This window comes from Leptodactylus fuscus, chromosome 11 (genome assembly GCF_031893055.1).
Source record: "Leptodactylus fuscus isolate aLepFus1 chromosome 11, aLepFus1.hap2, whole genome shotgun sequence".
Classification (NCBI taxonomy): Eukaryota; Metazoa; Chordata; class Amphibia; order Anura; family Leptodactylidae; genus Leptodactylus; species Leptodactylus fuscus.
Window position 1 is genome coordinate 6,103,858 of NC_134275.1, and position 22,990 is coordinate 6,126,847.

Sequence of the window (22,990 nt, forward strand, 5' to 3'; positions counted from 1 at the left end):
GAACGCTTGGATTGCTGGGAAGAAAGGATAAAGGGATTGAGCAGCAGCAGCAGCAGGCTGTGTCTATGGAGCCATGAAGCAGACTCCTCTCCCATCTTCGCAGCCCCCCATGTAAAGCCCAAGCTTGTGTCGTAATGATCTTGGATCTTCACCGGCACCAAGAACATGGATGACAAGTCCAACAAGCTGCTCCTGGCCCTGGTCATAGTCTTTCTGTTCGCTGTGATCGTCTTGCAGTATGTGTGCCCAGGCACCGAATGCCAACAGCTCAGGCTGCAAGCTTTCAGCTCTTCATTGGTGGACCCCTACTGGGCTGAAGATGAGAGCCCTGCCAAATTTGTGCCCAAATTCAATTTCACCATGGACGACCTGCTGAGGAAGGTGGACTTCAACATCAATGGGGATGACCTCATTGTGTTCCTGCACATCCAGAAGACTGGGGGCACCACGTTTGGTCGCCACCTGGTCAGGAACATACGCCTGGAGCAACCTTGTGAGTGTAAGGCTGGCCAGAAGAAGTGCACTTGCCATAGACCAGGCAAGAAAGAGACCTGGTTGTTCTCCAGATTCTCTACTGGATGGAGCTGTGGGCTGCACGCAGACTGGACAGAGCTGACCAACTGTGTCCCTGCAGTGGTGGACAACAAGAAGGAGATCAAGATGAGACCTCTAAGGTGAGTGACTCCTCGCCATAGCCCCAGACTCCTTGTACTAGTGCTACACTGACCCCCATGTACACGGAGAAAAGATCTGGATGAAACTTTGCCATACATCAGTAGGTGTCACTACAATATACAGTGCTGATGGAGGAATTTCTCACTTCACTTGTTCCAGAGCTGAGGTTAACCCTGCAATCCTCAGACTATTGTTCTGATCAACTTCTCCTCACTGCTGGTGTCTATAGGTGTTGTGCATGCGGTGGATACAATGTCACGTATATGGAGGTATATTAGTATATGGAGCGATTATTAGTTATTGTGATACAGTTTGTAGCAATTTACAAATCACCAAGTTGGTTGGAATGAAGAAGAGCTGACGATTCTGGGAGATGATTTATAGGAGTGTTTGAGAAATTCTTAAGGTTTTATCTTTACAAGTTGTTTTGTGTGAATGTTATTTATGTATCATCATAAGCAATAACTATACAATATCTAATCTATCAATGATTTTATCCATCGATCCATCTGTTTATCAATCAATCTGATTTCTAGATAATTTCTTTTAATTTATCCATCTATCTATTCCATTCTATCCATCTATTCTATCTATGTGTCTGTCTATTGATCTATCTATCTATCTATCTATCTATCTATCTATCTATCTATCTATCCCAAACTATCTATTTATCTATCTCCTATCTATCTATCTATCTATCTATCTATCTATCTATCTATCTATCTATCTATTCATCCCATATCTATAGACGTCCATCCTATATCTATATAGCTATCTGTTGATATATATATATCCCATACCTATCTATCTATCTCCTATCTATCTATCTCCTATCTATCTATCTATCTATCTATCTATTTATCTATCTCCTATCTATCTATCTATCTATCTATCTATCTATCTATCTATCTATCTATCTATCTATTCATCCATCCCATATCTATAGATTTCCATCATCTATCTATCTATCTATCTATCTATCTATCTATCTATCTATCTATCTATCTATCTGTCTATCTATCTAACTATTCATCCCAAATCCATAGACGTCCATCCTATATCTGTATAGCTATCTATTGGAATATCTATCCCATACCTTTCTATCTATCTATCTATCTATCTATCTATCTATCTATCTATCTCCTATCTATCTATCTATCTATCTATCTATCTCCTATCTATCTATCTATCTATCTATCTATCTATCTATCTCCTATCTATCTATCTATCTATCTATCTATCTATCTATCTATGATCTATCTATCTATCTATCTATCTATCTATCCATCCATCCATCCATCTCACATCTATCTATCTATCTCCTATCTATCTATCTATCTATCTATCTATCTATCTATCTATCTATCCATCCATCTCACATCTATCTATCTCCTATCTATCTATCTATCTATCTATCTATCTATCTATCTATCTATCTCCTATCTATCTATCTATCTATGATCTATCTATCTATCTATCTATCTATCTATCTATCTATCTATCTATCCATCCCATCTATCCCATATCTATGGTCTTTCCATCATTGTCTATACATAATATTTTGTGCATGTTTTTTGCTTTGTGATTCGGTTGCAGCGCCATAGTGTAAAATTAGGATAAAACAAAAGGCGATTCATCTCGACATTAAATATACTATACACCGTAACATCCCTCGGTTCCAATATTTCCATATTCCCATTCCCATATTGGCTCTTTTGTCTTCACCTATTTTTTTTTCTTTAAAAAATCTCAATTTTCTTCTTTGTCCTGAAAATCTTTTTCGATAATTCCTTTTTCCAACAAACCTTTGCCCCTGTCCTCGCCGGACCTCTAAGGGTTAAGCTCAAGTTTCATTCCATTTTATTGATTTTTTTTCGTCCACACACATCTACTTTCTTATTTTATTGAACATCCGCAGTCTTTATACACAAGGCTCCTCCAAATATTCATTTTCTCCCCGAGTGTGTAAAATCCAGGTGTAGGAATCCTCTGCATGTAAATGAGGATTAATGCACATTGATAACCCGTGCGGCGGTTTGCGCCTCGCTATATGATCTGGAGGTGAGCTAATTAACACCAATGATAATAAACATTTCATCTCCCGCCATAAATGTATTTGTCTGTGCGCTGAATATTAAATTTTGCTGGAACGTGCTTTGCAGATTAAGGACAAGTTGGCTGTCAGGAGTCTGTGCAGAGGTGCAGGTGAGCGAGAAATCTGCCAGCAACCTCATAGACGGACCTGGCGAGCTGCAACTTACTATGGCCATGTATCATTATTATACTAAGTATCAGTGTGTGATTTTATTAAAGCAATTGTGATATTATTATGGATTCTGCAACATTTTACATAGGATACTTATGCTACCTTGTTACACCTTGGACCTTCACAGTGTTAGGATGAATTCTACATTTATAAATTGACGCCGCGTACGGAAAACATCTGCAACCTAACAATGACACCAGTGACGGTATAGTATATAGATATTCCATATACATGTAACAGTCATCTCATTGCATAGTATATACAGAATAGACTTGCAATGACCCCGTGGTCTCCAGTCTTTTTCCCACTGCAGCCACCGTAAATGGGATTTTTCTGCACCAAACCTGAAATTTCCTCCAATTCCTGCAAAGATACCAGTGGGCTCCATATCTTGCAAACCTTCAAGTTGGTGAATCAGCTCACTTTTGTCTAATGCATTATATTGAAGGGATTGTTGGCTGTTTTTATGGTTTCGGGTATCTCGGTTTGACAGCACAAGTTTGGGGGCGTGAGATAGTCAGAACTTTCTATGAATTTGTCTTCACCCTTAAGAGTTCTGTGTTAAGCAGGTATTATCCAGAATAGAGAAAAGTTACTAGCGATGACGGATGGGCCTTACACTATATTTCCAGTTGGCTTGAGATAAAGGGCATTGGATGACCAACGTGGTAAAAAAATCTCAATATATTTGGTGTTACTTAACCCAAACTTTATTTTTTTCAGAGTTTTTGTTGCGCCCCCTATATCGGAGTAAATCAAGTCAAGTGGACAAGTAACATCCGAACTCACATGACTATAATCATATATTGTTATCTTTTATATTATTTTCCCAACACGCCAATAATTTGCATAAGGTTACATTGTAACATTTAGCTTTGTGGCCTCCCACATAGATACCATTCATTCTTATACCATGCAAAAAATAGATTGTATCAGAAGCTTAACAGGATACAATGATGCAAGTCATACAGGGCCGAGATCCCAAAAAGTTACCATCATTGTAAAATTATGCTTATATCGATTTAGTTAGAATCAGTTGCCCAAAAAAATCCAAAAACAAAGTCATAAATTCATAGAATCCTCATTATGTTTCAATATTTTTTTTATTAAATTATTATCAATAAATAAAAATCTACCAAAAAACAAACAAACAAAAATAGATATTTTTTGGGCCCGAGAAGAGACGGATAAATGGGATAAGTTTAATGTAAAAGAAAAGTTACAATTGTAATAATAGTCAGAATCATTGTCTTTGATTTACTAATTTACTACATTGAACATTGATTTACTAATGTGATATGGGACACGTGTTTATCTTTAAAGCCCCCCCTAAAGACAAAATGGTGCTGAGTTTTGGTGCAATGGACTGTGGCGATGTGACGTCCAGTCAATGTTCCCATGTTTTCATTATATACATTACATGTGCTTAAATGTCATGTATTAAATACAGCAGGACAATGTTTCCAATAAAACCTCCATTCTATTGCATCTGAATCAATAAAACGCTTATTTTGGATGCCCATCCCCCCGACTATAAATCTGTGTATGCGTACAATATATAGATATCTGAATGTACAAATCCCATAAGTATCCTCACAGGGCAGTAATGGAAGACAAATCAATCATGTCGCCATTTACAAGTTTAACTGAATGTTATAGTAAACTTTATCTATCTACTGTATTTGTGTGTGAGTCTCTGCAACATTGTCTATGATGGACAAATAACAAATATGTCCGACCCAGATGATAGTAAAGTCCAGATGGACCCATTGACTTTGGGTTTCCATTGGAATTCTTGTATGTAAGATCGTACGGAATATTCTTCTCTCACCATTAGAAATAATGGAAACTAGGAGATGTATATATATATATATATATATAATTATATAATGCTGTGTAGATTCATACTTCATTAGGTATTTGGCTTTTATATTTAGTTTTTCACTTGTATTGTTTTAGAGATACTTCTAAATAGTTCCCTGACTTGGTAGAATATATATTGTATTTGCTATGTGTGTATTGTAATTTGAGTGTATTCTCTATCAGTGTTCGGTGTGTTCTCTATCAGTGTTCGGTGTGTTCTCTATCAGTGTTCGGTGTATTCTCTATCAGTGTTCGGTGTATTCTCTATCAGTGTTCGGTGTATTCTCTATCAGTGTTCGGTGTATTCTCTATCAATGTTCGGTGTATTCTCTATCAGTGTTCGGTGTATTTTCTATCAGTGTTCGGTGTATTCTCTATCAGTGTTCGGTGTATTTTCTATCAGTGTTCGGTATATTCTCTATCAGTGTTCGGTGTATTCTCTATCAGTGTTCGGTGTATTCTCTATCAGTGTTCGGTGTATTCTCTATCAGTGTTCGGTGTATTCTTTATCAGTGTTCGGTGTTTTTTCTATCAGTGTTCGGTGTATTCTCTATCAGTGTTCGGTGTTTTTTCTATCAGTGTTCGGTGTATTCTCTATCAGTGTTCGGTGTATTCTCTATCAGTGTTCGGTGTATTCTCTATCAGTGTTCGGTGTATTCTCTATCAGTGTTCGGTGTATTCTCTATCAGTGTTCGGTGTATTCTCTATCAGTGTTCGGTGTATTCTCTATCAATGTTCGGTGTATTCTCTATCAGTGTTCGGTGTATTTTCTATCAGTGTTCGGTGTATTCTCTATCAGTGTTCGGTGTATTCTCTATCAGTGTTCAGTGTATTCTCTATCAGTGTTCAGTGTCTTCTCTATCAGTGTTCGGTGTATTCTCTATCAGTGTTCAGTGTATTCTCTATCAGTGTTCGGTGTATTTTCTATCAGTGTTCGGTATATTCTCTATCAGTGTTCGGTGTATTCTCTATCAGTGTTCGGTGTATTCTCTATCAGTGTTCGGTGTATTCTCTATCAGTGTTCGGTGTTTTTTCTATCAGTGTTTGTTGTACTTTCTATCAGTGTTTGGTGTATTTTTATCAGTGTTCAGTGTATTCTCTATCAGTGTTCAGTGTATTCTCTATCAGTGTTCAGTGTATTTTCTATCAGTGTTCGGTGTACTTTCTATCAGTGTTCGGTGTGTTCTCTATCAGTGTTCAGTTTATTTTCTATCAGTGTTTGTTGTACTTTCTATCAGTGTTCGGTGTATTCTCTATCAGTGTTCAGTGTATTTTCTATCAGTGTTTGTTGTACTTTCTATCAGTGTTCGGTGTATTTTTATCAGTGTTCAGTGTATTCTCTATCAGTGTTCAGTGTATTCTCTATCAGTGTTCGGTGTATTTTCTATCGGTGTTCAGTGTATTTTCTATCAGTGTTCGGTGTATTCTCTATCAGTGTTCGGTGTATTCTCTATCAGTGTTCGGTGTATTCTCTATCAGTGTTCGGTGTATTTTCTATCAGTGTTCGGTGTATTCTCTATCAGTGTTCGGTGTATTCTCTATCAGTGTTCAGTGTATTCTCTATCAGTGTTCGGTGTCTTCTATATCAGTGTTCGGTGTATTTTCTATCAGTGTTTGGTGTATTCTCTATCAGTGTTCAGTGTATTCTCTATCAGTGTTCGGTGTATTTTCTATCAGTGTTCGGTGTATTCTCTATCAGTGTTCGGTGTATTCTCTATCAGTGTTCGGTGTATTTTCTATCAGTGTTCGGTGTGTTCTCTATCAGTGTTTGGTGTATTCTCTATCAGTGTTCGGTGTATTTTCTATCAGTGTTCGGTGTGTTCTCTATCAGTGTTCGGGGTATTCTCTATCAGTGTTTGGTGTATTCTCTATCAGTGTTCAGTGTATTCTCTATCAGTGTTCGGTGTATTTTCTATCAGTGTTCGGTGTATTCTTTATCAGTGTTCGGTGTATTCTCTATCAGTGTTCGGTGTATTTTCTATCAGTGTTCGGTGTGTTCTCTATCAGTGTTCGGTGTGTTCTCTATCAGTGTTCGGTGTATTCTCTATCAGTGTTCGGTGTATTCTCTATCAGTGTTCGGTGTATTCTCTATCAGTGTTCGGTGTATTCTCTATCAGTGTTCGGTGTATTCTCTATCAGTAGTTGGTGCATTTTCTATCAAAGTTCGTTGTATTTTCTATTAGAGTTCAATATATTTTTTTTTACAGTTTTCGGTGTACTTTCTTACAGAGTTCGGTATATTTTTTTTACAGTGTTCGCTGTCTTTTCTATCAGATAGTTTTTGGCTATTGTATGTTTATTTTTGTATCACATTTTAAGTGAAAATTTGGTTTTCTACATCCCCAATGTCTAGAATATGACATTACTGTGATCGTTAAAGTAAAGATGCCACGTTACACCAATGGTGGCCAAACCTTCTGATGGGGCCGAACCAGTCAACCTGCTAATATGTATACAGGGCTGCCCTGTCTCTCCCTCCCAATGTATTGTTGGGCATATTAGATTTCAACAATTCCAATATATTTGATATGAAGGAAGATAAGGCGCCATCAGAGGAGTCTAACGGCAGCTCATTGCCCTCCCCCCACGGATGCTTGACAAAGTGTGCATGTTTATGGTGTATCAGAAGCAATAACTGTGTGTATATATGATATATTGCCAAGTTAAGACTAACTAGAAAGAGCAGGCCGGTGCCGATCCTCTCAACTCTTTCCAATGAACAAAGTCAATATCTTTACTTTTAGATATAACGCCTACTAGTCGCCATCCTTTTTAGCGCTCCGTCTCGTACCGTCTGTTGTATTTGAAAGGGCTTACAAAAACTTGGTGACCTCTGTAGTAAAGCTGATAGTATTGCATTACGGGGGGCTTATCTAATCGGGGTTTGTCTGTCAACAACCTGCCAACGTAGGTGTGAAAGAAAGCAGCAGAATTCTGAATACAGCTCCGGGCTATGCTACATTGTTAATAATAGGAGAAATGTATCAAACTGGTTTCCCATAGTAACTAATCTGATTCCCGGCTCCCCTTTAAACACGATCCTGATTGGTTCCTATTCCTTTCACCAGTTTTATTCCTATTATTGTATTTGTAAAGATAATCCATTTTCTAGGTGGATTTGTATTAGTTTCCCCCTTTACTCCGACGCAGGGTTCTGTAATATTATCTTCTTTGTTAGTAACACATTTGTTATGCCGGATACCGTCCTATAGTTCTGCCGTACACAACACCATTACATCTGGCTCTTAAGAGATCACCTGTGTTTTTGGCACCGGCATGAAAAGTGACATTTTAACAAATGTGTTGCTTGTGTGGGCGCGTTGGAGTCCGCACATGGCGGAAGGAATCGTCCACTTCACACTCTGGCAATTTCAGGGCGCCTTATATTATAGACTCGTAGGTTTATCTGTTCTAGTAAGGTCAGGGAAACAACGTATTATAAATGGATGTCATATTTAACCCCATATTGCCTGTTTGGTTCACGTACACTCTTCCGTATAAGTTGTGAAATGTTCTTGGTTTTCCTAATATTGACGATGCCATTTGTATGTTTTTATAAGTAATTAAGTAGCTTCATTTTCCTGCACTTAGCAAAGACTTTCCAAGAGAATCAGTCGTGTGCATTAAGTGCGGGACGTGCCTGGCATACTCGGCAGGCCGCTCGGATGACACCGCGGCCTAATTACACAAACATCCCTGGGACTGTTGTATAGCGGCACCAGGTGATGCATGGAGGACACAGCGCCATTCTGTAGGGTGCCGTCTACCTGTCACTACCCATGTTCTAGGGGTTGCCTAAAACTTCTCTCGTCTGTCTCTGCTGTCCTCTATGGGGTTGGAATATTAGTACTTTTTAGCTACAGGAGGTCTGGATTATTTATTGTGCGCCTTGTTTTTTTGCAAACTGGAAAACATAACTTCATTCTAATTGCAATTTCCACCACTGATATATTCCACAGCACTGTCCAATTAGAGCACTTCATTCTGGTACATGAGCCTGTGCCCCAGAGGAGCTTACAATCTAAGCGCGCCGGCAGATCATCTAAGGCTGGCTTACCACTAATTAGACCCATATGAACTCACCGGCGTGCAGACTCCTTCGCTAGCTTTATGCAAGTTGTCATTGCAATTCACATGATGCAAGGCAGGCAGCAGATGGAGTCCTGGACGTTGGTCTATAATGGTTGTCTATGTAGATCGAAGTGAACTCTTTAAAGGGGAAGGGGGGGGTGTTTGGTCTATTAAGGTGCGGCCTAAGTGGTTCATGTATTATATTCCGTGAGCTCAGATAATTATAATTTCCCTGTCTGTTATCTCCGCTGCTTGTAAACAGTGTTATACAGTGTAATTATATATAGATGTATTATAGAGGTTATCTCGCCCTAGACAACGCATTTCATATCGGAGTCACAACACTGAACCGTTACTCGGGAAGCAGAGGTGTAAATTGGAGATCCTGGGCCTCAATGCAAAATTACTGGATGCTATATAGAATACTGGGGTCTTCTTATACTATAGAGAGGACTTTAGGTCCGCTCTGGCTCCAGAACCAGGTAGCAATATCTACCTCTGCACCCCCGTAGCTATATCCCTGGTGGGAAGCCATGACCAGCTAAAGGTATAACGTAAAGCTCTTGGACCCTAATGCAAAATCTGTGGTTCCACCGCCAACCATGTGCCACTGCTAAAAGTAGGGTCTCCGAGTGTTGGCCATTTCCACTTGCAACTGCATCCTTAAAGCTGATTTCAGACGACTGTCCATGTCATACCCATCCTGTGTGACAAACACTTGTGGCATCAGGACAAAAAAACTCATCCTGCAAGTTGTGCCCGAGCGGTGACAGACGTACGTGGCCCTGCTCTTACAGGAGGACATTATATTTGCCATTTAAGACGCCGTAGCTGCTTTCAAAGACCCAACACTTTATTATGTTCCCATCAAAAGAGTTAGGTGAGGGCTCCTATTACCTGTCATTTTTATTGGTGCCATTTTTAACCCCTTCTTGTCCTTTTTTTGGCGGCCAACAGACCAATAAATGCCAATTTATTTACTTATTTATGGAAAAGTGTAACATTCCGGTTGTATTACTTAGGTCAGTATTGATGCAGCAATAGCCAGTCGCTTATGTATATAAAAATGTGTTTTTGTCTGTCTATTTGTCTGTCTGTTCTTTATGCGTGACCAAACGACTGGACCGGTTCTCACTAAATTTGGCACACAGGTACATCAGGTGTCTGGAAAGGTTTTAGACCAGGTTTCAGCTCTCTAGGACATACCGTTCCCAATGCAATGACCTGCATTAGCCAATACAAACCTGCAAGTCTCTCATTCATATTCCAACTGCCATACACACGGTCACATGCCCCTTATCAGCCAATAAAGGTTCGCAGGTGCTTAGTCTCCACATGCACACAGTTTTTCTCCAGGTTTCCATAACAACCCAGCTGTTTTTCTTCCCTGCTGTAGGTCAGCTAAAGGGGCAGGGCGCAGTGGATGACACTGTTAGACAAGGTCACATACACACAGCTTTACTCCAGGTATCCATACAACCGATCACAGGTTTTTCTCTGATATCAAAACTGAGATACACATGATCACATGATGCTTATGGACACACGCAAATGACATACATAATAGACCAGTGCAAAACTGGGCAATTCTTATGGGGCCACTACACAAACAAAAATTAAATATACCCCTTAGGAAATTTTTGGGCAACCTACATGATACATTGCACTATTTACGTATGATATTGACAGGCAGTCTATTAGGTTGTACCTCTGGCATGGCCTAATAAACATATACTCTGGAGACAGCCCTGGAGACCTTCATTGACTAGACTCCATCTACCATGTAATCTGTGATCACATTGGGGTGTGGATACCAAACATAACCATTTAAATGATATTGACCAAGGCATCTAAAGGGTTCAATTCCCCGAATCTGAGCTTTTCCAATGCTGGGTATTATGAGTGGGGCATACGGACACAAAGATGCTTCAGATGGCATGGGAGTCCCCACTGGGTTACAATGCATACGACATAGAAAATCCAATGCATTCAGTAACAGGTCAGTAACAGGTTGTGCTCGGTTCACTTCTGCACCTGCCACTCCGTATAGGAACTCCATTCCCCTCTCCAAATAACTTTTCTCTCCGCTTGGAGAGAAACCACTTGGACCCCATTAAAGTCTATGGGGTCCGTGCGTTTCCTAAGGTAACCACTTTTTTATGTGGACCCAAGTGGACTCCCCCAAACGTAAGCTCATGCTCAGATATGAACCAAGCCTTAAATGTAATAGAGTCCCTTTAAGCTGTGACTATGAGCTAGAGATGACTACAGATAAAGCTTTCTTATGTCGAACTATAAAGGCAGGACGTTATCGGCATTCATTATATTACAATACTTTTTCAGTAAAGACGTCTTACCAAGTTGCTTTAACAGATTTCATGCAAAAAATTTTGGAACATAAGCAGGTCTTGTGTGTAGATGAGTGAGTTTGGCACTGGATCCATTTAATCTACGCTTTATAGAGCGCGGGCAGCGCTTGTGCCTGACAGATGCCCTATTCAGGACTTATTGATTGGCACAGCCATGTAATCACTATCATTTTCAGATATTAGTCCGGACACCATGGGCACTGCCGCATTCAAGTCTATTCAAATGCAAATGTGCAAAGAAACTCATTTCTTACAGAGCAACTTATGTTTCTTACATTTGTATAGAAAGTACTGAAAAAAAAACTTTCTTAGACGCTTAAGATTTAAGATCCCGTCATGTTGTAGGTGACATGATTTACAAAGGAAAAATGACTTATTTAATATATTGCAAGAAAGAAGTAAATGTTGCAAAGCGACACCTGGAGCATCACAGTAGACCATATTGGGCGTTGATACCAACATCATAGATTGCTTGGGAATGGTGGGAACTACAGAAAAAATTTCCATTGTGTCGAACTCAGTGGAGAGGAGCCAATTGGAGGATACAAAGAGGTGGAGGCGGTGTGAGGTCCTCTTTAGGTTACGAATTGTGAGCAGTATTTTTTAATACTTCCTATGTCCCTTTAAGCTAATATAAATTTACGGGACTGGTTATATCCATGTATAAGTTTACATATGATTAATGTAATGGTTTGAGGCCACATCATAGGCCATATTCCCTGTCTCCGGGGGCCTCCCTCTTCTTCCCCCCCCCCTTCCCCATCCCTTGTGTTTGTGCCAGGGTCGTCCTGGGGCTTTGTTTTTCTTGACTTACTTGATTTGCCCCTTTTTGTTGTTGTTCCGATCCGTTCTGTTTGCGCACCCCTGTATGTTTCTTGGGCCCCGCTACGTTACTGATCTGTCGTGTGTTATTTTGTTTATATTTGTTACAAATAAAGAATTTATATAAAAAAGTTTACATATGGATACTATGTATAAATTAGAAGCACATGCACGATTTCAAGATGGCCGGGAAAGTTGACGAAGAAAATTTGACTTATTATAATGCAGACGACATATGGTATAATCCGCTCCATGATATAATATTCACTTGAAATAAAATCCATATTAGAATTTCTAAAAGTCACATTGCAGAGGATTGTATTCCGTGCCAGCGAGTTAATATGTTTGAGTGAAGCACCTTTGCTCCACCGAGGGAAGATCCTCATCAGATACTTACTAAGTGGTTCGCTAATAGGTCAGGGCAATGGCAGAGGTTTATCTCCCAACTCATGCATTACGTCTAGAGTATCTTACCCCAGAAGAATTTGACCCTCATTAATTTAATCGGAATTGTCAAGAATCATGTTCTGCGCTGATGTAAATGCCAGCAAAAAGGACTTATTAGTAGATCTGATTGCTGTTGAAATTTGTCTAGGCGAGATGCAGCGGTGCGCCTTGGAGAATTGCTCTATTTCTCGTGAGCAGTTCAGTGGCTAATGAATCACTTCAATATACTTTTCTGAAGGAAAGCAGAGCGATTTAAATGTGCAATGCATTGATTTACATCAAATGGATTAGACCTCGGTGTGCAATCCCTTGCATTAATTTACTTTCTGCTGCAACTGTAATAATGAAGATGGCACTTCTGCCCAAATTAACTCTTGTGGATCATTGCCGCATCTCTAAAATAATTGGATATTTTCTTTTTTTTTCACAAGAAGGGAATCCAATCCAGCATAAGCACCTAATGTTCTTGGGACTGGTAAGTGGAGACGTGGGAGGAGGCGAGCAATGATTGGGTCGTCCTTTGTGTCTTTTGTCGCAGATGCTACTTTGCTTATATTAAAAGCTCCGCGGGATGACTACTAACTCCCTCCACTCTTGCTTCCTCCCTACAGGGTCCTGTGCTTAGAGCCCATGACTTTGTGTCTATTATTACATATGGGCTGTGTTCAGACCATGATAGAGCTTAATGCCAAGTTTACGATCAGTATAGTGATCACAATGTGTGTTTCCCTTATCAGTACGTCTTTGTAATATGGGAGGAAATCCATGCAAACACGGGGAGAACATATAAAATTCTTGCAGATGTTTTGTCCTTGGCAGGATTCGAACCCAGGACTCCAGCTGCTAGGATGCAGTGCTAACCACTGAGCCTCCCATTATTGTATTTTATAATGTTTTGCATTTTTTCATTGAGGATAAGACTTATGGGCCTGATTTATCCTGGTTTCAGTGCCAGGAATTTGGCTTACAACTGACCATTTTTGCACAGAGATCGCATCCTTTTGAGTTTCACGCCCTTCACACCACAATCTTTATAGAGGGAGATGCGATGACCATGACCGGAGAACGACCATAGCCCCTTCAGGTTTATCTGGGGTACATGATACCAGAAATCTACAGCAACAAGAAGCTGGCCTTGATTTTGTTTAGGTACATTGACCCCAGAGGATGCGCCTTGTTTATAACGGAGTTGAGCACCTTAGCATAATATCGGTGCAAACCCTGGGAGGAAATTGGACCCTTAGTGTAAAAGTACTTTTTCAGATGAGTAATTAGATCATAGGGAAGCACACTTGGTGAGAAAATAGGCTTTCTAAACCAAAAATTCAGGTATTGATGTAACTCTTAAGCTGTCACAAATGATAACAATGTAATCTACCATCTAACAATAATTGCTTAAAGATCAGCCTCCATATATTTATAAACATCCTACTCTGCTGTTTGTTGGGGTTTCCAAGACTGGATATTGATGGCTTATCTTAGGAACATTTATTAATATCAGATCTGTGGAGGTCCAAAACCGAGCGCCCCCGCTGATCAGCTGTTTGTGGCATAGTGTACGGAGCAGACAGCGCTGTGCACTGTGTAGTGGCCATGGCATGATATTGCAAGTTAGCTCCCATTCTTGCAAATAGGTAACTGGGGCTACTGAGCAGTAGAAAAGTTAAGGTAAGTTCACATGGCATATGAGTCATATACAATGACAAATCTGTTTCAAAAATTTTGCTGCCCCGGAAGCAAGAGCTCCTACTCCTATTCATTTCAGCAGGAGGTTCAGGTGGAATTCACCCGAAGATCGATCAGGACGCTTCTTTTTATGCAATTGAAATTTTGCTACTAAATGCAAAACATTATGTCCGAAAAATTGATATAAGAATAAAACTTTATTGTTCACGAAATAATAATTTTGCTAACTCTGCAAATCCAATAGCCGTAGCTGCAAAAACCAATACTACCTAGTACAAAGCCTTAAGTGTATCTGGTCCTGGCGGCCCAAATACCCCAAGGAAGCAGTTAGCTTTTGTTTCTCTCTGCATTGATCCATATTTCATTCCTTACGAAGCATCTGCTTACCAAAACGTTACTAACAAACACCTGATCTATTAATATCTTTGTGGGAGGTAGAATAGCAATGGCCTCCTACTGAGAAGAGAACGCCATAGTCTTACAAGACATCTGCTACATCATAAGGATGAAGACTTATTCTAAATAATGCAGATATGTCAAAGGTTTCTCTCAGTTGTATCTGCGCCATTCCACTTCTCGTCACGTTCTTCATCATCCTTTGTACAGTTGCTACGTTTTTTTTCCTCCTGAAACAATAAAGCCTTCAGGTTTCTTCTAGAGGAGCTTGTGCCATGTAGAGGTGGAAGTATCAGCAGATATCAACCTGCAATTATTGATGCTCCTGAGATTTTGAAGGATACATCTTATTTCCCTTGGAAAGGAAGAACTACGATGGGAAATTGCGGCACTTAAGAGCCTAAAGGGTTTCTCCAGGGAGAATTCCAAGTTCTGTTGTTTTGTGTTTGTTCCAACTCTGGTTCCCGTGGTCAGAAACAGCACCTAGCCCCTGAATTGTTCCACCTTCGTCCTCCTGTCCCATTTTCACAGTCATTGTCATTGCTAAGGGGTCTGACTTCACTATTTTAATGGTCTAGTCTGCCAGGTGAACAAGGACGATGGTGGAGGAGTTGGATGCTTGTCATATCTTTTGACTTGTGAATGCACCTAAGACCCCATCAGTGACTTGTCATGGATTCTATCCACCATACTATCAATATCTATGGACAAGTGCACCCGCCCCGCACTCACCTGTCAGTCCTTAACTTAAGGACCATGTATTACTATTTCCTTGCTACTTTAGTTTCCCGCACATTGTGTATCTGAGATATTACTTTGTTTCCATAGAAAGGTTTAGAAGCAATTTACACATCTATAGAGTGGCAGCTCCATGAATGCTAAGAGCCACACTGAATTATTTAACGAGTCAATTCTCAACAATTAAAATACAATTAAGGACGTCTTTTTGTTTAGTAGAAATGTAAGTCTACAGAAGAATGTCTAGAAGTTTTAGGAGTTTATCTCAATAGATATCGAGAAGATTTATAAACCTTGTGTTCTGGGGTGAAATGTATCAGATAATATAAAGCAAATATCCTGAAACCAAAATCACTCTCTTTTTTTCATAATTTTCTTTCTTTCTTTCTTTCTTTCTTTCTTTCTTTCTTTCTTTCTTTCTTTCTTTCTTTCTTTCTTTCTTTCATCTATCTATCTATCTATCTATCTATCTCATATCTATCTATCTATCTATCTATCTATCTATCTCCTATCTATCTATCTATCTATCTATCTATCTCCTATCTATCTATCTATCTATCTTCTATCTATCTATCTATCTATCTATCTATCTATCTATCTATCTCCTATCTATCTATCTATCTATCTATCTATCTCCTATCTATCTATCTATCTATCTATCTATCTATCTCCTATCTATCTATCTATCTATCTATCTATCTATCTATCTATCTCCTATCTATCTATCTATCTATCTATCTATCTCCTATCTATCTATCTATCTATCTATCTATCTATCTATCTCCTATCTATCTATCTATCTATCTATCTATCTATCTATCTCCTATCTATCTATCTATCTCCTATCTATCTATCTATCTATCTATCTATCTATCTCTCATATCTATTATCTATCGATCTATTTCATATCTATAGATCTTCATTTTCTTTCTTTCTTTCTTTCTTTCTTTCTTTCTTTCTTTCTTTCTTTCTTTCTTTCTTTCTTTCTTTCTTTCTTTCTTTCTTTCTTTCTTTCTTCCTTCCTTCCTTCCTTCCTTTCTTTCTTTCTTTCTTTCTTTCTTTCTTTCTTTCTTTCTTTCTTTCTTTCTTTCTTTCTTTCTTTCTTTCTTTCTTTCTCTATATTTTGTATCTAACCTATATCATTGTCTGTGTTATTTTTTACTTTCCTTCTTTCCTTCTTTCTTTCTTATTTTCTATTTTTACCTAATCTCTTTCTTTATAATCTTCCTATTTTTCTCTTTCACCATTTTATATAATCTCTCTTCCTATTTTCTATTCTCTTTCTTCTCCATCCTTCTCTCTATCTCTCCATACTTCTATCACCTTTCCTTCTTGGTGTATACGAGCCCCCTGTTTCCCTGCAATCCTCCTTGTATTTCGCCCCCCTGTGTCGCTGGGGTGTGACTCTTCTGACTCTTTCTCCATATTATATTAGATGAGTTGCCTTCGATGTATCGCCCGAGGCTGCAATGAGGTTGTTCTATTATTTTGCCTGTTCTTTTGATCAATGCTCGGATCAATATGGCTAACAGGTTTTACTTGGACAGTAACTTAATCTCCAGTTTTTCAGTTAAATTTATGATCTCCTAATTTATGATCTTGCGAGGAGTGCGGACGCCTGTTACTTCAAAGAAATAAATTGTACTGTGAGTCGTCTTTTATCATCTGCAAATCAACCATATTTGGCATTCGGGAAAGATAATTGCAATTATTGAGCGACGGTAGCCGTCTTCTTTTTTTTTACCTGATTCATTAAGATTAAAAATGCTCATTGCTTAGATGCCGGGAGACAGAAGATCTCAAAATAACATTTGGAAAATATAACAATTTATGTTATAATATAACTTTATAGCCTCCGGATACTCCGTAACTGGGAGCGGCACTGACCAAGGACTAACAAATGAGAATATCAAACCAAATACGACAATATAAATTCATCGGTCGGGTAATATCAGACATTCCCATGACTTTTATATCATATTGTGCCAATAGTGTTTTATTGGTTATTGAAGTATTATATTGTAATGATGATGATATTAGTTGTGTTCAGAGGTCAACACAAGTCTGTCCATGTTAATTTACTTACCTGTTCCGGATTCTTGCAGCTGATGGACCATGTGTGGAGCGTTTAATACTATGTGGGGAGGGGGGCTATTGTGGAGCATTCAATACTGTGTGGGGAGGGAGGGCTATTGTGGAGCATTTAATACTGTGTGGGGAGGGGGGCTATTGTGGAGCACTTAATACTGTGTGGGGAGGGGGGCTATTGTGGAGCATTTAATACTATGTGGGGAGGGGGGGCTATTGTGGAGCATTCAATACTGTGTGGGGGGGGGGCTATTGTGGAGCATTTAATACTGTGTGGAGAGGGGGCTAGTATGGAGCATTCAATAATATGTGGGGAGGGGAGTTACTGTGGAGCATTTAATACTGTGTGGGGAGGGGGATAGTGTGGAGAGTTTTAATACTGTGTGGGGAGGAGGGCTTCTGTGGAGCATTTAATACTGTGTGGGGAGGGGGATAGTGTGGAGCGTTTAATACTGTGTGGGGAGGACGGCTTCTGTGGAGCATTTAATACTGTGTGGGGAGGGGGCTAGTGTGGAGAGTTTTAATACTGTGTGGGGAGGAGGGCTTCTGTGGAGCATTTAATACTGTGTGGGGAGGGGGCTAGTGTGGAGCGTTCAATAATGTGTGGGGAGGGGAGGTACTGTGGAGCATTTAATACTGTGTGGGGAGGGGGCTACTGTGGAGCATTTAATACTGTGTGGGGAGGGGGCTAGTGTGGAGCGTTCAATAATATGTGGGGAGGGGAGTTACTGAGGAGCATTCAATACTGTGTGGGGAGGGGGATAGTGTGGAGCATTTAATACTGTATGGAGAGGGGGGCTATTGTGGACATTTAATACTTTGTGGAGAGGAATTTGTTCAAAGTTTTTTTTAACTATATTTCGGACCTCCAATGGTCTGATGAACAGTGAAATGACCCCCGTTTAAAAAGTTTGAGGACCACTGCTTTAAAGAAACCTCTACAAGAATATTCTATAGAGCCAAAAGCCGGTATCTCTTAGCACCAGCTCCACCTTGTTGCTGTAGAAGACTTCCCGGCACCCCAGGGAATGAGCTGAATGTTTGATGACTCTGTGAAGACCTCCCTTACAGGCAGCGCTCCTCCATGTCCTTCTCCTTGTCTCCAGTTATTAATCGCTGCTCCGGAGGATGTGATCTGTGATTTAACACTGATGCGCCTTAATTGGCACATGGATGAAGCTCCGTCATCCTCAACCAGCCGGCAAAACCTGCCGCACTTATTGAAACTGTCTTTGTTATTAAGTTGCTTGTACTTCTGGGTAGTAGATGGTCCGACAGTGGGCAGATAGAATAAATGTCGCCTTTTGTCAGTAACATTGAATCTCTGGACTGACTGTGTTGTAGGTTGAAAAGCAAAGGTTCTATCTATCTATCTATCTATCTATCTATCTATCTATCTCCTATCTATCGCCTATCTATCTATCTATCTATCTATCTATCTATCTCCTATCTATCGCCTATCTATCTATCTATCTATCTATCTATTTATCTATCTCCTATCTATCTATCTATCTATCTATCTATCTATCATCTATCTCCTATCTATCTATCTATCTATCTATCATCTATCTATCTATCTATCTATTTATCTATCTCCTATCTATCTATCTATCTATCTATCTATCTATCTATCATCTATCTCCTATCTATCTATCTATCTATCTATCTATCTATCTATCTATCATCTATCTCCTATCTATCTATCTCCTATCTATCTATCTATCATCTATCTATCTATCTATCTATCTATCTATCTATCTATCTATCATCTATCTATCTATCTATCTCCTATCTATCTATCTATCTATCTATCTATCTATCTATCTCCTATCTATCTATCTATCTATCTATCTATCTATCTCCTATCTATCTATCTATCTATCTATCTATCTATCTCCTATCTATCTATCTATCTATCTATCTATCTATCTATCTATCTCCTATCTATCTATCTATCTATCTATCTCCTATCTATCTATCTATCTATCTATCTCCTATCTATCTATCTATCTATCTATCTATCTATCTATCTCCTATCTATCTATCTATCTATCTATCTATCTATCTCCTATCTATCTATCTATCTATCTATCTATCTCCTATCTATCTATCTATCTATCTATCTATCTATCTATCTATCTCCTATCTATCTATCTATCTATCTATCTATCTATCTATCTATCTATCTCCTATCTATCTATCTATCTATCTCCTATCTATCTATCTATCTATCTATCTATCTCCTATCTATCTATCTATCTATCTATCTATCTATCTATCTATCTATCTATCTATCTATCTATCTATCTATCTATGTGTCTCCCCATCTATGTAACATTGGACATTGAATAATATTAATAATCCCGCTGTATTGTTTGCCCTAAGTCTTCTCATCTCAGGAAATACAATTCAGATGAATGTAAGACAATTCTGATTCTCTCAGGTCACAGAGATGATTACAGATTTGATATTTCGCCTTGAGCACAGTTACAGTTTCCATAGACTTTGTGTATACAGGACGAACATTTCCTTCGATTCAATTCTAATCCAGATAATACAAAAACAGATTTATTGAAGTCGGAATTTTAGGTAAATAGAAGAAAATAATCCGTGTTTGACAATTAAATGAAGATGTTCTACTTTACAGAACTGCAGGATAACATTGCAGTATTTCTCATTGCTGACCTGGAGTTTCTACGTTTCTTTTACTTCTAGTTAAGCTGTAAAGCTGTCGGCAGCCTTTGGAATGCAGTTACCTGCGGGGTCAGAGGGCGCCGAACAGATGCGACACGGAACACCCAGAGCGGCAGGGTCACGTCATGGTCCGCTTTATCCTTCTGGAACACCATTGGGCAGATGGAGTCTTGCAACTCATAGGGTTTCTATGTTTATGGTCTTATCGAATTTTACTTAGACTTTTTAAAGGGGATGTCTGGTTGAGAAAATTCCTTTTAGAATACTCTATGAGGGAATTCTACGTTATAAGAAGGGACTTTGTTGCGGTCCCTCCTCTGTAAAAACATGACTACAAAGAGAATCTCTAGAGGAGCCGGCGAGTCTGTACAATACACAGATGGCCCATTGACTTTAATGGTAACTGTGTAATGCTTAATTTCCCCTCTTACGGCGCTACAGGGAAATTGAACTCTCGCCGCCATGTTCCCCCATAGATTACAGCTAAACCCAAGCATCAGGGCATCCTATGATCTGCTTATCATCAGGGGACCCCATCCAGCAATGAAACGTTGCCCAATGTGGGTGAAAGCTTCTACAAATGACTTCGCAACTTTGTTGATACTTAATGTTTCAATTCTTTTCTGTTATTCAGATTTTTACTTCTTTTGTTGAAGTCCAAAGACCCAAACCACATGTGAATGCCATCTTATTGACATGTGGCCATGACTAGTTATAAGAGAGGTCTGGTACACTTTAAAGGGGGTCTGTCCATTGAACCCGGGTTACCCACCCAACCCCACAGATAGGTTAGGTGACCCTGTCCTTCTGAATGGATATGCTGGGTTCTGGTGACAGACTCTCTGTAAGGGGTTTTCATACGTTCACCCCTGCGTGCTAGGTCACTTGTTTTCATCTGTGCTTGACATTGACCTGACAATCTTTATGTTCAGTGTCAGCACAGGCTGGTGACCACAATGTAAGGAGGTCCTCTGGCAGGGGCAAGTATAGGTGCCAAACTCTATCTTGAAAGGGTTTTCAAAGACTAGAAAAACATGGCTGTGCTTAGGAACAGTCTACGCTAATGTCAATGTAGCTGAGCTGCCATATTGGATATAGCACTTTATTCCCTTCACTGGAAGACCCGGCCAACAGAGAGCCAGGAATGGGTTACTTACACACCAGAAAGTTTGAATGAGGGGGAGGAGGATAGCGTTACACCCGAAAGTTGGTTCGGAAGGAACATCAAGAAGAGGAAGAGGAGGAGCAACAATCCTGTAGTTAGTGGGTGCTGATCTTCCTCTACTTCTTCTTCTTGATGTCCCAGCCAGGTGATGGATGACAATGAGACGGCGCCACTTGGAACTCAGATCTAGATTACCACTATGATCTGCCCCCTCTCTAAATAACCTGGTGCGTTGGTAACTTCTTCATTGCTCATTGGCAGCAAGTCCTTACTCTCCACCGCTGCACTGCCACCAGCTGCTATAACTTTGATGATGAATCTTCATATTCATCATAATGTTCCCAACACTGAAGGATAGCTGTTGTCGCCATATGTTAAAGGGACGGGGTACCCGTGTAACAGCCTCGTTGCAAACACCCCTGATGGGACTCAACGCCGTGGAATGTTCCCAGAGGATTGACACCCAACAGTCATAAAATTATAGCCTATCCTGGAATGGATTCCCATTCTGATTGGAACGTAGACTGGAAGTGAGATATCCTTCTCTCGCACATTAGTGACATACATGCTATAAATGTAAAATATGGTGACGATTCTTCAAGTAGCCATATGTCTGTGTCAGGATAAAATGATCAGCATAGATTGCTGAAATGTCAAAGATGATAAGTTACAAGGACGCCTGGTACATCGCAAGGAGACAATCCGTAAATGATTGCGTGGTTGTTGATATAAAATTTTTAGATGCTTTTAGCCTATTTTATAATTTATTGTATCTCTATATATTGGGATTAAACAGACTGTCCTAAAACTACCCCTGCACCACCGACCTTACTGCAATGGATGGTGATACCCTTTAGAACTACTTTAACTTGCAGCCGTCTCTAGCACCTTGGTTTGCAGGAATGGGATCAATGGAGCCCCTTTCTCTTGATTGGGATACCAGAAGTGAGATGTCCTTCTATTAGACATTGCGTGACATGCATGCTATATATGGAAAGACTCTTCAAGTAGCCATATATCTCTGTCAGTAGGGAATGATCGGGATAGATTGCCGAGGTGTCAAAGATGACAAGTTACAAGGACGCCAGAAGACGACTCTTGAAGAATTGACTGGTTCTCGTTGTTACTTTTTTCGATAACGTTTCACATATTTTATATGGATTTATATCATAGCTATATGTATTGGGATTGAAAGGAGGGATGATGAGAGTGTTATTCCTTACAGGACAAGAGATGGTGGCGTAACTAAAGTGCAATCTTTTGTCCCCCAAGTGAATTCTTGATAGTGAAGGTTACGGGTGATAAGGAGTATAATCCACCTTAGTGTGGTTTGGGTAATCTGGGGGTCTCCTTGGCTTAGGGGCCAGATGGAAGCTGCAATCTCAATACTGATGCCAGTGCTTATGGGCCCCCCTAAGGCTCCAGGGCCCTGATGCGACTGCACCATCTTAAGCTACACCCCGGATTGCCGGTCACCTCTTAAAGGGATCATAAATGATTAAACTCTCCAGGTTACATTGTGTACAGTTAATACAAAACCGGTCGTCTCTAGGAAACGGTTGGCGGAAAAAAAAAAACGCAGAATAATTATTTTTATGTTTCTTGCTCGCCATTGATACTGTGGTGCATAAAATGTAATTTAGCTTAATGATGCAATCCAATTACTGTTTACTCTTCAGAGAGGTATTGTATAATTCTTCAAAACCGGTT

The 22,990-nt window shown here is 39.6% G+C and overlaps 1 protein-coding gene across 1 annotated transcript in view; it reads left to right on the plus strand.

Annotated features, from left to right (window-relative positions):
* Positions 1–22,990, plus strand: part of HS6ST2 (heparan sulfate 6-O-sulfotransferase 2) — a 244,150-nt gene that overhangs the window by 67 nt on the left and 221,093 nt on the right. Inside the window, exon 1 of the mRNA XM_075259446.1 lies at positions 1–674. This exon is cut by the window's left edge and continues 67 nt beyond it. Within this exon, the coding sequence (XP_075115547.1) occupies positions 166–674 (509 nt within the window). The 5' untranslated portion in view covers positions 1–165. The remainder of the gene's footprint in view (positions 675–22,990) is intronic.